At 36.7% G+C, this 15,143-nt stretch overlaps 1 protein-coding gene across 1 annotated transcript in view; it reads left to right on the forward strand.

The window, feature by feature from the left end:
* LOC140938399 (sushi, von Willebrand factor type A, EGF and pentraxin domain-containing protein 1-like) overlaps positions 1-12,071 on the forward strand; it is a 51,307-nt gene extending 39,236 nt beyond the window's left edge. Inside the window, exons 17-28 of the mRNA XM_073387885.1 lie at positions 2,120-2,296; positions 2,619-2,786; positions 3,437-3,613; positions 5,380-5,547; positions 5,833-6,009; positions 6,609-6,776; positions 7,202-7,378; positions 7,769-7,936; positions 8,319-8,513; positions 9,094-9,210; positions 10,395-10,518; positions 10,966-12,071. Coding sequence (XP_073243986.1) covers positions 2,120-2,296; positions 2,619-2,786; positions 3,437-3,613; positions 5,380-5,547; positions 5,833-6,009; positions 6,609-6,776; positions 7,202-7,378; positions 7,769-7,936; positions 8,319-8,513; positions 9,094-9,210; positions 10,395-10,518; positions 10,966-11,566 — 2,417 coding nt within the window. The 3' untranslated portion in view covers positions 11,567-12,071. The remainder of the gene's footprint in view (positions 1-2,119; positions 2,297-2,618; positions 2,787-3,436; positions 3,614-5,379; positions 5,548-5,832; positions 6,010-6,608; positions 6,777-7,201; positions 7,379-7,768; positions 7,937-8,318; positions 8,514-9,093; positions 9,211-10,394; positions 10,519-10,965) is intronic.
* The last annotated feature ends 3,072 nt before the right edge of the window (positions 12,072-15,143 follow it).

The raw sequence follows: 15,143 nt of genomic DNA on the forward strand, positions 1-15,143 counted from the left end.
GGTTGGGGCGACTACGCGGTCTCCCGCCAAAACTCAAGTGGTTAAGTTACGCTCGGTACGGCAACGTCACAACCGACACAAAATGTAAACAAACTCGGACAACAGGACTAGTTTTCCCGTCTAGGTTTTGGTTGATTTATATATCTTCAATGGTTTCGTTTAAAGAAATAACAGACCTTGCTGTGCTTTCTTATGGTACGAATTTTATAAATGATGCTGAATTTCTGTTGTTATATAATTCGTATAGCTCAGAAAACCTTTATCTGCTAAATCATTTGTATCCCGAGTTCGACCTTCAAAATTTCAACGAAGATGAATGTCTGACAGAATTTCGTTTCAAGAAAGCTGACATCCCAAGGCTTGCACGGGCTTTACAAATCCCTGATGTTATAAGATGCTACCAAGGAACGATTGCGACGGGATTGAACATTTAGTTTAAATCTGTCGGGATTGAACAAATATAAATGTCACACAACTTTAATACGTGTAATAAATGAGCGTTCGCTCGCTCTAGCGCCGGTAAATTATAAAAATTTTATTCTCAAAGCTAAACAAGTTGTTACTGAGAACATCCCTGGCAGATAAGCCAAAAGATAAAAATATTTTTTTAATAGGTACTCGTGAAATTAAAGTCTTGACAATCACTTATTGGAACTAAAACTTCTATAAGCTTAAATAAGCTCTCTTACGAGGTTTTCTTGTCTGCAGCCGTGATTATAACGTATCCAAATCCTTTGAGTTTTCGCTTAAATAACGAAGCAATAATACCTAAGGAATATTTAAGTATGACTAAGAACTTAGTCTTTGGAGTGGGCTTCTCAGAAAAGCGAAATAAACTTTAAAATGGCAAAGAAATGACAGTTAATACTCACGTAGTGAAGAGTACGGCAAAGAAGGCAGTTTGACGCAGCAGAAAACGAGGCTACGGGGGGAAAGCCGTACTGCAACTCGCGTGGTGACGTCACCGGAAGTGATTTTGACCTTATGTAGCCGTAGTAGCCCCTTGCCGTAGCGAATCTTAAAGTCCCTATTCTCCGAGCTAAATGTAGTCTTTGCAGCCAAGCACTTTATTTTCTACATTTCTCCCATCCTCCTGAAACTGGGATAGGAGGAAAACGATCCTACGCCAAATGATCGGACTACGAAGAGATAGTGTTCTCTGGTATCTGGCCTACTTTAGTTCTCAATGTGTCAAAACAACGACAATTAACGCCCACTAGTAAATACTAGTGCGACCCTCCTCGATTTGACTAAAAGTTTTCTTTTCCGGTTGCGGTTTCGAATTTTCGTGGTTTTTTAGCCGGCAAAGATGAAAACTTTTCCCAAGTGCGACCTATGCCTTATGTAGTAAAAAAGGCAAATATTGTAAAATAAGGCTGTTAAAACCTTGGTTACCATGGTAACGTCAAAATTGACGTACACGTCGCGATTATTTTAAAATGTTCTTTGATCATTTTAAGAAAATTTTGTCAAATTTGTTGTCATACATGTAGTTTAAATTATTTTATGCTATTTCTGAATCAGGTAAAAGCAAAATCGAAATAATTAAGTCAATTAGTTTCTTATGAACTAAAGAAATATCCACTAATTTCTTTCACTCCCTTCCTTCTTTTCTGTTGCTAAAGGCTTGAATTTTTTCTTCTTTGATTAAGCTAACTGTCGCTCACCTGGTGATTTATATCATGGTCTTAAAATCGGTAATAACTACACACACGGAAAAACAGTTCGATACTCTTGTAACCTTGGGTACACACTTGAAGGCGAGGCTGAACTGACTTGTGTAGATGGAAGATGGAACACTGTCACTCCCGAGTGTAAAGGTAAGCGTTCATTCTTGTTTTCCATTTCCAAAATAAAAGCTTGTGTTGATTTTGGAATTTAATGATATTTGCAACTTTGCAACTTTTTAAATGACGTGGCAAATTTTGGTAATGGCTGCAAAATGAATTATATAGCCCGCAAATTTGAACTGGTAATAGAAGAATTAGCTCGGGAGAGTTTATTCAAGTTGCAGGCTAAAGCTTTACTTGATACCCTGCAATCTTCATTTCTTGTATTGCTTTATTATATGTAAACGACAAAAGCTAAAAAATTAACCACACTTTAATTAATACGATAGCTGTTGAGTGCGGTGATCCTGGCAAACCGACAAATGGAGAGCAGATTGTCAAGAAAGGCTACGTCTATGGTGGATCAGTCAAGTTTGTTTGTGACAAGAATTACACTCTAGTGGGGACTGATGTCATATACTGTCAAGCTAATAGGAGTTGGAGTTCCTCTGTTCCAAGTTGCTTAGGTTAGTTTCATGGGTGTGCGGAGAGACTCGATTAAGGAGAATTAAGGACACTAGTCTCACTATTTTTTTTTTAAATACTACTGAAAATTTGAAGGTAAAGTTCGATTTGATGATGGTCGAAGACATTTAATTTCTGTAGTATAGGGGTAGGAAATTAGGGCTTTTAATCAATCCGTGATCTAGTTAATTATTGTTCGAACAATTTTATTTAGAGAACTCGTACTGCAGTAACGAAACAATTGAGACAAGCAATATATTTGAATTATATATGAATTTGTGTCATAAAAAATGTTGCCTTACAGTCTTTTTTCTCTTGTTAAAGCTGACTGTCGATCGCCTGGTGATATAAATCATGGCCTTAAAATCGGCAATAACTACACTCACGGAAAAACAGTTCGATACTTTTGTAACCTTGGGTACACACTTGAAGGCGAGGCTCAACTGGCTTGTGAGGACGGAAGATGGAACACTGATATTCCCAAGTGCAAAGGTAACGATCATTGTTTCTCAAACAGCTTTCTCTTATGCTTATTTAAAAACTTGAGCTTGTTTTATAAACTGTCTAGTGTAGGGACCTGCGTTTCTGAAAAGTCTCAGTAGTGACCTATCCGGGAAATCGGAGTGCTTTATGTTTAGGAATTTCCCGTAAAGTTCGAGTTATAATAGTTTTAAAAGAGGTGTAAAAAAAGCTATCAGCTGAAGAAACAAATAATAGACTGGTTAATTTAGGGACTCAGGTTTTAATTCAAGAAAATGACTTTAGGTAGGCTGGAAAATTTACAGGGGCTTTTAAGAGACGCGCAACACGTGTTATCATACAGGGAAAAAGCAGGTTAGAACGCGAGCTGTTCTCGGTCTTCTTGTTTTCCAAAACAAAAGCTTGTGATGATTTTGAAGCTTAGAGTTGTTGATGTTGTTGTTGTTGTTGTTCAACTTTGAAAATTACGTTACAAATTTTTGTAATAGCCGCAAAATAAATAGGCGCTCAAATTTTAACCGTTAAAAGAATTGTTAACTCGAGTGCATCTACCCCAGTTTTAGTCAAAACGTTTTCCTAATATCATGTAATCTTCATTTCCCATACTTGTTTTTTTGTAAATGATTAAGGTTAAAAATTTAGCTCCCTTGCAATTATTATAGCTGTTGAGTGTGGGGATCCTGGCAAACCCGCAAATGGAAGGCAGATTGTCAAGAAAGGCTACGTCTATGGTGGATCGGTCAAGTTTGTTTGTGATGAGAATTACACTCTAGTGGGGACTAATGTTATATATTGTCAAGCTAAAAAGAGTTGGAATTCCTCTGTTCCACGTTGCCTAGGTAAGTGTTATTGGTAAGAGAAAATGAAAGACTTTTATTCCGCTGACTGATTTTATTCAAACAGTTTTTAAAAGTAAAAAAAAACGACAGTTACATTTCCTGGTCGTTAAAAAATGATCTATACACAAATTAGCAGTGAAATATTGTAGTGTTTAAACCAAAAAAGTTCGACAATAGACGACGAAAGTTCGTTGCTTCAACAAATTAACTTATTGTCACACGGCCGAGTAAACAAAACTTTATCTCTAATCTGATCATGCTTTTTCCTTTTTTTGGCTTCGTAAGACCGGTGTACGTCGGAGGCTCCCCTCTGTAACTTTAAAACAGATCATGGCAAATCCACCAAAATTATACCTAATAAATAAATGTACTCATCATTTTCAACATCTAGGGATAACTGACGTAATTTGACGTACTTATGACGTGACATTCGTAAGTTATAAGCAAAACCCACATTTTATCTTTTCATTTTTTCCCTAGGAGTAGCCATAAAGAGAGAAACGCTAAAATAGCGAAATGTCTGAATAAATCATGAAGTTGGCTAATACACTGATAATCTTTAACAATAGCAGTGACGTCATGATGACTTTGTTTATTATTAGAAAACGAACTGGAACAACGCCATGTTGAATCTGCAATTTTGAATTAATTTTGTTTAAAACCTGTAGAAATCGAAGAAACCGTGATATAAAATATGATCTGTGTATTAAAATATGCTTAAAAAGCCAAACTAATAAAAAAATAATGATAAATAAAATTAAAAATACTTGTAATTGTAAAATTAACAGTAAAAAAGAAAGAAAAACTTCTACCAATTAACATTGTTGAACGCTGTTGAAATTTGAACCCAACATCTACCACTAAGTCATTTTATATTCAGGTTTATTTGAATTCGCGATTTCCGCTTCTCTCATAATACACCTCGTTTGCCTTCCAAAGTTTTGCATAACCTTTGTTTTTCATTTCTCCTGAGTATTGAAAAACTGAGGACAATGCTTTCATCAAAAGGCTTGGATTAGACTAACCATTATTGTAAACAATTAGAATGATTGCCCCGCAGGGATTTCGCCCAGAAGGCGAAATCCCGGCAAATAAAGTGAACTGAATGTAAAAAGTGAAAGAGAAATAGCGAAATATTCAACTTTTGATTAAATCTTTTCTTATGGCTTAGAAAAAACTATTCTCGAAACTGAGAATGTTTTGATAAAAGCTATGTAAATCGACCTGAAACTGTGCATGGAACCTTGCGTTTCCTGTATTTTTCTCACCTATTGTATGGAATATGTGTGAAAACGGTTAATTTCAAAGAGCTACACAACGAGCAAGAATGCTATTGCCCGACAATATACAGAGCGGGGGCAGCTGTAGTGTCAACTATTACTAGTTCTAAATTGAGCGTGACACACCAATCCAATACGTAAACCTTAAAATAAATCATGTTTTACAGAAAAAGGCAAATTTTGTAAAACAACGCTGTTAAACCTCGGCTGCCAGTTGGTAACGTCCAAGTTGACGTACAGGTCGCTATGATTTCAATTAATTTTCTTATAGATTATCTTTAGGAAAATTTGCTAAGTTTGCTGTCCTAGTTTGAACCATTTTGAAGATACTCACTGTTTAAATTTTTGAGTTCCTGAAACGCCCCTAAATGGTCTAAACAAGGTAGATGCAAAATCGAGATTCACGATCAGCCAATGAGTTTCTTTTGTTCCCTTACTATTTTCTGTTTCTCTTACGCTTTATTTTTTTCTTTTTGATTATATAAGCAAACTGTCGCTCACCTGGTGGTTTAAATCATGGTCTTAAAATCGGTAATAACTACACGCACGGAAAAATAGTTCGATACTCTTGTAACTTTGGGTACACACTCAAAGGCGAGGCTGAACTGACTTGTGTAGATGGAAGATGGAACACTGCCACTCCCAAGTGTAAAGGTAAGCGTTCATTCTTGTTTTCCAAAAAAAAAAACGCTCGTGTTGATTTTGGAGGTAAAGCGGGTTGTTTGATTTGCAACTTTTCAAATTTCGTGGCATATTTTGGTAATGGCTGCAAAATGAATTATATACCCCACAACTTTGAACTGTTAAAAGAAGAATTAACTCGTGTGAGTCTATTCAAGTTGCAGTCCATTGCCAAAGCTTTACTTGATACCCTGCAATCTTCATTTATTGTATCAGTCTATTATATGTAAACGACAAAAGCTGATGTACTTATTATAGCTGTTGAGTGTGGTAATCCTGGCAAACCAACAAACGGAAAGCAGATTGTCAGGAAGGGCTACGTCTATGGGGGATCAGTCAAGTTTGTATGTGACAAGAATTACACTCTAGTGGGGACTGATGTTATATATTGTCAAGCTAATCGGAGTTGGAGTTCCTCTGTTCCACGCTGCGCAGGTAGGTGCCATGGGCAAGTGTGGATTTCCACTACCGCTTATTAATCAATTTTACTTGTGGGTACTTAGGCGCGTAAATGAAATGCAGCCAATATACATGTATGAAGTGTCGGGCTTAAATGTAAACGTTGATCGAAGTTCAACTTTTACGTTTAGGCCTAACCTCTCATACATTGCCTCTTAGTTATTAACGCACGTAAAATGAACGCGCGTACGCGTGTAACAATTAGGCAACAGTGGAAATCCACCCTAAGAGAAAATAAAAGACACTACGCCTCAGTCGGTTTTTTTTTTTTTTTTTTTTTTTTTTCCAGGGCTGCTTGAAAGTAAGAACAACAGTGAGATTTGACGGTTCTGGAAACATTCAAAAGAAAAAAAAAATGAAAAATGTAGCTTTTTACCAATACGTATACTTAAGTTGAGAGTTGGAGTACTGAATAAAAATAAGTTGGATTGAAAAAAAAAGAAAAAAAGGAACAGTTCAATCAATTAGTTTATAATGAAATTGTGGCTTAAAGTACAACTCTTTTGTTAATTTACTTTTTTTATTTTGCTAAGTTTGTTTGTTTTTCTGTTTGTGCTTTCCATTTTTTAATGAAGCTAACTGTCGATCACCTGCTGATTTAAATCATGGTCTTAAAATTGGTAACAACTACGCGCACGGAAAAACAGTTCGATACTCTTGTATCCTTGGGTACACACTTGAAGGCGAGGCCGAGCTGACTTGTGAAGAAGGAAGATGGAACACTGATGCTCCCAAATGCAAGGGTAAACTATTGTTTAGAACTGAGTTGCTTGCGTTGGTTAGGGATTAAGTTGTTCTATTTAAGTGTGCATGCCTTTGCGTTGTACAAATGGTGATTGTGACTGTTTTATAATAACCATCTCTACGTTATTGTTCATTATTTATGTTCGAAAATTTAAAAGAAAATTTTAAAAACCCTCATCACTTATAAATTGGACAGAATTTCATTCTTAATGTAGATTATAAAAACAATCATTTGTGCGTAGTTTGAAAGGAATAAGTGTCGCAAACTTTTTTTATACGTACAAAATATATGAGTCCATTCAAACACAATTTATATCGTGCGCATCTTTCCAATTTGTGGTCTACATTGTGCTCAAAATCATGTTGTAATTCTACGTCCGGTCAGTCGTAAACAATAATTATATGCCTTGTCATTTTATTATAGCTGTTCAGTGTGGTGATCCTGGCAAACCAACAAATGGAGAGCAGATTGTCAAGAAAGGCTACGTCTATGGTGGCTCAGTCAAGTTTGTTTGTGACAAGAATTACACTCTAGTGGGGACTGGTGTTATATATTGTCAAGCTAATAGGAGTTGGAGTTCCCTTGTGCCACGTTGCTTAGGTACGCCCTATCGAACTGGGAAGAACAGTGGACCCTTGCATAAATACATTTGTGATAGGTCTTGATAAGTTTGTATTCACACCTGCTTTCTGCAAGTTATTTCCATAAAAATGTACTTTATCGATTATGCACACGTTCAAATAAGTATTGAAAACAAAAGCATCTTCTGTATCTTTTCGTTTTTTTAGATCGAAGATAAAAAGTTAACTGGTCGATATCTTACTAGATCCAATAATTTTAATCGTTGCAGATTCTAAAACGTCTTGGGGTTTTCTTGCTTATTTGCATGCTCTCAGATATTTGTTTAGCTTTAATTAATTAATTACATGAATGAAGAATCATTAATTTAGTTAATTAATGAATGAATCAATTTATTTTATATGAATTCAGCTTCCTGCCCAGAACCTGGTCGTATAAAACACGGTAATAAAATCGGACAAAACTACGGACACGGTAAAACAGTCAGATACAGATGTAATTCTGGATACACACTTGAAGGCGAAGACAGACTAACTTGCGATGATGGAAGATGGAATTTGAATACGCCGAGATGCAAAGGTAAATGATTCTGATTGTTTATAAATAGCGAGGTTTACTTCATTTGGTAAGTCGAGAATTGATATATTTAAACCTTAGCTTAAGCAACTGCGCATTTTACCGTTATGTAGATGTCTTACTATCTATCTTTTAAACAGACTTTTTACCACCTTTTAAGAAAAAAGGCGCTCTATCACATACAATCTGTAAGAATTTAGAATTGCTAGCCCTCCTATAAATTCTCCTACGACGCGCTCGAAATCTGCTTTGAGCCGCTGTCAAAAGCACTCTCTATCTCACGAAGAAGTTACGGTGAGTTAGTAGGATGTCATAAATTTCCTAAATTTATTTAATATTTATAATCTTTTTGCTAAAAACAAGCTTAATTTGATGTGTATTGTAGAAGGGCCCCACAGAAGTTGCACCAAACTGCTTCGACGTCTCCGGAAGAATCCACCTCAAAACACCATTATTGCTATCAACATTCGCCTCTCAAAGGCAAGATACCGTTGTCGTAAAGGATTCGTTTTGCTGGGGAAGAGTATGCGAACTTGCAAGAGAGGAAGATGGATTGAAAGGGGAGAGCCCAAATGTTTAGGTAACTATACTTACTGTATACATGTATTTTACTTGGGAAGTAGGAGTCTGAGAAATGAGAGGAGCAAAATTTTAAAAAAATAGGCGGTGTCTACGAGAGAAAACTTTCTGTCTCGCCCATATTTCGTTCACGGTACCTGCAACGCAGACTGTTGTATCTATAAGTGAGTTTTTCATTCGTTTTGACGCGCTTGCCATATAATCTTCAAATATTCGACAAGCGCGAGTGCACGAGAAATAAAAAATAAAAATTGTTTGGTGGATTTTCTTAAATGCTAACTTTTGAGCACGGTCAGAAGAAAAATTGTCAATTTTTGTCAATTATTTGGAAGGGAAAAACTGATGCGGGCAAAATAAGTTGAAAACGCAGTCAATGCAAGACGGCTCAGTTGTAAACGCCGTTGCTTTTCCTCGTTAGCTGGAAACTTTTGCAGTGCGAATAGCCCATGGAATGTCACAAGGTAGCTTTAATAAGGCTCCAGTTATTTCAAAGACACTATGATTTGTTGATCATCTGTATTTTTCTTTGTTTGAAACTGTTGGCTAGTTTTTTATCCTTCTTGTACTTATTGCTTTTCCAGACTACTCCTCTTGCGGCGTGAGTCCAGTAGATTTTAGGAGTCGTATTGTTGGTGGAAAGAACTCTAAAAGAGGATGGTGGCCATGGCATGTTGGAATTTACAATTCCCGAAGCCGTAGTAAAGGTTGAAGGAAAACTAGTTGGTTCATTTCCACTTAGCTTTACAGAGATTTATTTTATTGGTCATAGCGAGGCTGTGCGGGAAACTAAGCCAAACTTCTTTTCCTCAAAACATTCCCATCGTGCAGTTTGACACAAAACCGACCCAGTCCTAATAAAGCGAAGCCTCAAAATAACCAATAAAATGCTTAATGTTTAAGTTCCCATCTTACTCTCAAAAACAATTTTGGTGCCCAAATCGCATGAATAAATGCTATCATTACCATTCAAAAATGTTTTTGCTTTTCTTTCCGGTAGGTGTCAATGTTTACACGTACAACAAATAAGTTCGTAAAGAAATCCAGGAAAAGGAAAATGTACAGAGTCTCAATAGTACAGAGGACAAAAAAAGAAAATATATATAACATTTAAAGTGATTGAGTGAATAAGTATATAGTTGGTCATCTAAGCCATTGTCTTAAAAGTGAAACTGGAGGACTCATAGGGCTCCCTTTTAATTAAGCCACATGATAGTTCTGCATCCATGTCAAAACAACAGCAATTTAACTTCCAACACCTTGCAAGTGCTTTGAACCTAACCATGACACCCTTCTGCGCTCCATTTTCATCATTTATATATAAATATTGAATTTGAATTACAAAGTTGATGTCCGTTAATCTATAACTATCTTTCTTGGTTACAATTATCTCGCTATCTTGAGTACAGTTGAACCTCGCTCTACGGACGCCCGCTTGATACGGACACCCGTATATAGCGGACAGTTTCGTTTGTCCTCACGAGAAAAAAGGTCTTATATTTTCTCTAAAATTAACCCGCTCAATACGGAATGTGGAATGTCCCGTCGTTGTCCATTTCAACCGGGTTCTACTGTATTACCAGCAAGCGGTCAGGAAAGAATATCCTCTCGCTTCTGAGAGCTATTTTAGATTTCTTTTCCTTTTTTTTTTTTTTGGTCCTTCAAATATTTCACATGAATTACAAAGCTTGCTTCTCTATGGGTAGTGATCTTGATAATCGCGTCACAGTTTAGAAAATCGTGAATGCGAAATCAGTGATCATTTACAGTGTACACTAACGAATCAAATTCTGGAGCGGTCGTCTTAGAAACTAAATAAAGAAATGATTAAATAAATAACCATTTTCTGGCTATTTCTTTTTTCTTTTTTTCATTCTTTACCCAGGTCCTCTAAAACCTGCTTTTAGTGGTGTGCTGATTTCTCCTCGTTGGGTTCTGACTACAGCATCGCGTTTCTCGGCTTATTTAAGATGGAAGCTCCGATTTGACAATAACAATAGAGATGTACTGTAAGTGCTTGAGGGCATTTTTTTTTCTTGAATTGAAATGCTCACCATCCAGTTATTCATCCACCCACCCACGTTGAAAGCCCAACAAGCCGATTACTTAGTCAGAATATAAAAATAAAAATCATGTCAGACACCATAATGTCGAATGCATATGATCCTAAATGAACATATTTGTAATTTATTAATTCCTACAAATTTCGAAACAGAAATAGCTGGAATACCCAATCCCAATGGTGACGTTTCCACTGAAATCCTTAGATTTTAAGCACTTTTAATTATATTATCACCAATATCCAACAGCCGACAATGGCAACAATACATTTCAGGCTTGTGAGTATATGGGCAGGTGCAATTTTAATTCATTAGTCTCTAAAAAAAATTATTCTTGCTTCTTTCAAAATCATGTGATTACGTCATTCTAATCAAATAGCATCTTTATTCCCTTAGGTACTTTCTACAAATAGGTGACCACAATTTATTACAAAAAGAGGAGTCCCAGCTCAGAATAGGTGCAGAAAACATTTACATTCATCCGAATTTCACGCGTGCTACATACGATAATGACATAGCTCTCATCAAACTCAGAACAGAGGTCAAGCTTGGTAAGTTTGTGCGAACCGTGTGTCTCCCAGAAAAGCAAGAAGGTGATTTGGCGATTCCAAGAAAATACGGTTTAGTAACTGGTTGGGGAGCAACAAAAGCCTTAAAGATTGGTCAGGTCCTTACTGATACGTACCGTTATTCAAATATTCTACAATACTCTTCTTTCATGATTCAACAAGATCAGATTTGTCAAAGGAGCACGTCGCACCGTTTTAACTCGTCAGTAACCTTCTGTGCAGGTGACGGAAAAGGTGGGAAAGATACCTGCACTGGTGACAGTGGAGGACCATTTGTTCGAGAGGCAAGAAGAGAGGACGGATACAGATGGATCGCTACTGGTCTTGTTAGCTGGGGGGAGGGGTGTGCGCAAAAAGATAAGTTTACCTTCTACACCAGAGTGTATCCATTCATTGACTGGATTAAGAAAACTATGGATGAAGGTTGACTGAGCCCTAAATAGAGACATGCAGTCGACTACTGTTAACTTGGACCCTTCGACCAGTTAGTCAAGATCTTTGTTCGCTAGAACGTCCACAAAATGATACATTAAACGAGAAGCTCAAGCGATCACTATTGTTCCTTTTAATTAACGAATTCTACGACTACAATCCTGATTGCAACATCTCACTCTAGTTAGTAAAGAGCTGCCTTGTCTTAATATTTTATTTTGTTAGAAAAAAATGGTTTATTTTTCACGACTCTTTGGAGCAATCTTGATAAACACCACGTCATAGTTCAACCGGTCAGGTCATTTAAAAGAGATCATTCACTGTTCATGTTTCAGTTAAGCTGTCATATTTCGCCTAAAATTAAAGTAGAACCCGGGTAAGTCGAACTCTGAAGGGAAACGGAAAACAGAAAAATTCGAGTTATCGCGGTAAATTTCAGTGAAATTTTGATCAAGGGAAAGGAAATTTAGTTCAAGTTAGCCCGAGTAAGGTCGAGTTATAGCTAGTTATCAAGGTTCTACTGTATTTCAATTAGTGTAAAAAAAGGGGTCAATAGGCCTACACGTGTTGTTACAAAGTGCGACAAGTGTTATTACCGGTGTTATTACAAAGTGTGGCGGCTTATTTTATTACAAAGTGCGATGGTCTGTTATAACAAGGTGTGACAGCCTTTTTTATTACAAATTGCGACACGCGTTATTACAAAGTGCGACAATTTTATTGCAAAGTGCGATAGGTATTATTCGATTAAAATCAACTTTAGGTAATTCAGTCACAAAACAAAAGTCAGTACCCGTAACCAGCCGTGCGGATTGACGTTCCTTGTATCACTTGTGATGTCATCAGTTTTAACAACAAAGGACAACTTTGTCAACCAATCTTTTTCAAGAAAAGAGACCTTTCAAACCATAACAGAATGAGCACAAAATCGGTCAAGGAGGCCAGACACAAAGAAAAACCAAACATGCAAAGTTGACCAGAAAATTCCGATAAAAAAGAAAAGTTGTCATGACCCGCCTACGCGTTCTTTTATCTAATCCTAAGATCCTAAAATCTTTCCCTCCTGAGCTTTCCTTAAAGAATTTCCCACTGAATGAAGCCTATAAAAATAACTAGCAAAATAAAAAAATTAGGCAAGAAAAGTTAAAGAAGAGGGAAGGGGAAAAAGTAAAAGGTAAAAGTCAAGACTGGTAACTAGTAACTAGAAGATATTATATAAGTACTCGGATTTTTCCCTTCAAGCCACCTGTGCATGTCACTGATTGAAATATCATCTGACTTGAACTAAATTCACCATCTCTACAGTATCGAAAATGACCCCCGACCGCGAATGATCCCCAGATCCTCATGCAGCCGACTTCCTGTGTCATTGATTGTATTCACCAGGATCAAAATCCACCAACACATCTTAGCTATCATTGTCTTTGTTTTTGGTTTTTGCTTTTATTAATTTATTTTTTGTTGTTGTTGTTGTTTTTTTTTTTCCTCACTTGCAAATAAGCAACAACCAACTCGAAAGGTCTCTGCTCAGCTTTGGCAGTTACACACTTACTTATACTGAGGAAAAACTGATACATTCCTCAGTTGTGTAATCCTATTTAATCGATACTATCGTCTGAATTTTGTCTCATTGTATCTCCTAAAGACTGTGATAAAGGATGTTCCTGTTGTTGTAACTTTAGAACGGTGAATCGACTTTATCAACTCAGTCGATGAGACCTAATTTTTGTCGCTCACTCCGCCCGTAGAATCAGGACCCGGGCGGGTACTCCCCTATATAAGCCATAGAGGTATGTGCCGCCCCAGAGGGTAAGTTTTTTTTGCGCCGTTTGGTCTGGGAACTACTGGAGTCGACGAACGTTTTTATCGTTTCAATTCCAAGTGAGTAAGAAAGAAAAAAAAGATGCAAATTCAAAATGGATTTAAGAAATCTTTTTTATTGCTGCAGGGGAGTCTAATCTAAGTCCGTGATGAAATAATTTCTTAAAGGCCAGGTCTGAAACGGCGGGCCGGGTGCGACAAATGACATCTTTTGGTCTGAAATAGGGTTAGGATTCAGAGAACCGGGCGGCACACTCCAAATTGGGGTACCCCCCTCCCCCGAAAATCAGGCCCAGTGTTTATTTTGACTCTAACCAAGTCTTTTGTTTCTTTATTGAATTGTCTTTCAGCCATTTAAAGACGGCAAAGTTTTCGGGTTACATCATTCACGTTTTGTTCTTCGAATATGTGGCGCACGCAAAACTGTTCGACTGAATATTCGTGAGATTTATCTTGTAAAGTATGGGACGGTTGAAAATTTTACTATTTCAGATGTACAGTGGACGAAATATCTTACAGCTAGGTGTGGAAATTTGGACGACACGAGCCATTTGTGCATTGTAGCGATTTGGTGTTGGATTATATACCGTGCGTCGCTTTCCTTAATGCTGCAAAATCATTATTTTGCGAGCTGAAGTTTTGCACTTTCAGTAATTATAATGAATGATCAGAATTATTTGAATCTGGTTTAATACGACTCTGTAATCAGTTAAGGGTTCGTCCGATTAGGAAATCTCAATTTAGATTTTAAATTTCCGGATTCCGGATTTACAATCGAACGCGAAATCCGAAAACGGATTTCAGCGCTGAGATATCTGGTTTTGGATTTCCTTTCTACCTTTCGATTGCGAAATCCGAAGTAGGGTTTGAAAAACAGTCCTTAAGAACAGTGGTCTTACACGGGCACGCATAATTAGCAAAAAAAGGCCGCTGTTCACGAGAACAGTTTTGCAAATCCTTTTTCGGATTTCCCAATCGAACGGTTAAAAGGGAATCCATGAAATTCGGATTTGGATTTCTTAATTGAAATCCACTCTGAGGACGGATTTCTCTGAGGTGAAATCCGTTTTCGGATTTCGCGTTTAATTGTAAAATCCGAAATCCGGATTTCCCAATCGAACACAATCTAAATTAGGGGCACCCAACGACTGTTTTCTGTAAAATATCTGTTCGGAGAAGAAAAAATTGCCTAGAGTTTTATTTTGTTTGAAGACGGCTAAAAATTTCTAGATGAACGTTCGATTTGTTTACATTTTCGAAGCCGATCCAATAAATTCTCTTCGATTTTCTGAAGTTTAATTTTTCATATTTTACTACCAAGGTTACACTAGTGTTCAGTGAGAAAAAGGAAACCTAAAATTTCGGATTCTAAAATTTGATGGAGAGAGGAATAAGAAAAATTCTCACTTTCGTAAAACATTAATTGCAGCTAAAATTTTCGGAAAAATAATACTGAAGCCCTTGTAATTTCCTAGGATGACCAGACAGATAAATATTTCAGCGCCTCTTTATATATAGAATCATCATCATCATCATCATCATCATCATCACCATCTTTATTTAAAAACACGGTAAATACATCAGGCATTAACAATTTAATATAAAGCTACAACTTAATACGAAACTATGTATACAGATTAATCTTCTATAATTTAAAATATTGCTAACTATTAATGAAAAGTAAACTAAATTAAAACCTGTTTTACATGAATGCCGTGTCGGAATTAATTAGGAATCGTCGGAAATTAGTTA

Source organism: Porites lutea, chromosome 5, assembly GCF_958299795.1.
Source record: "Porites lutea chromosome 5, jaPorLute2.1, whole genome shotgun sequence".
NCBI classification, from domain to species: Eukaryota; Metazoa; Cnidaria; class Anthozoa; order Scleractinia; family Poritidae; genus Porites; species Porites lutea.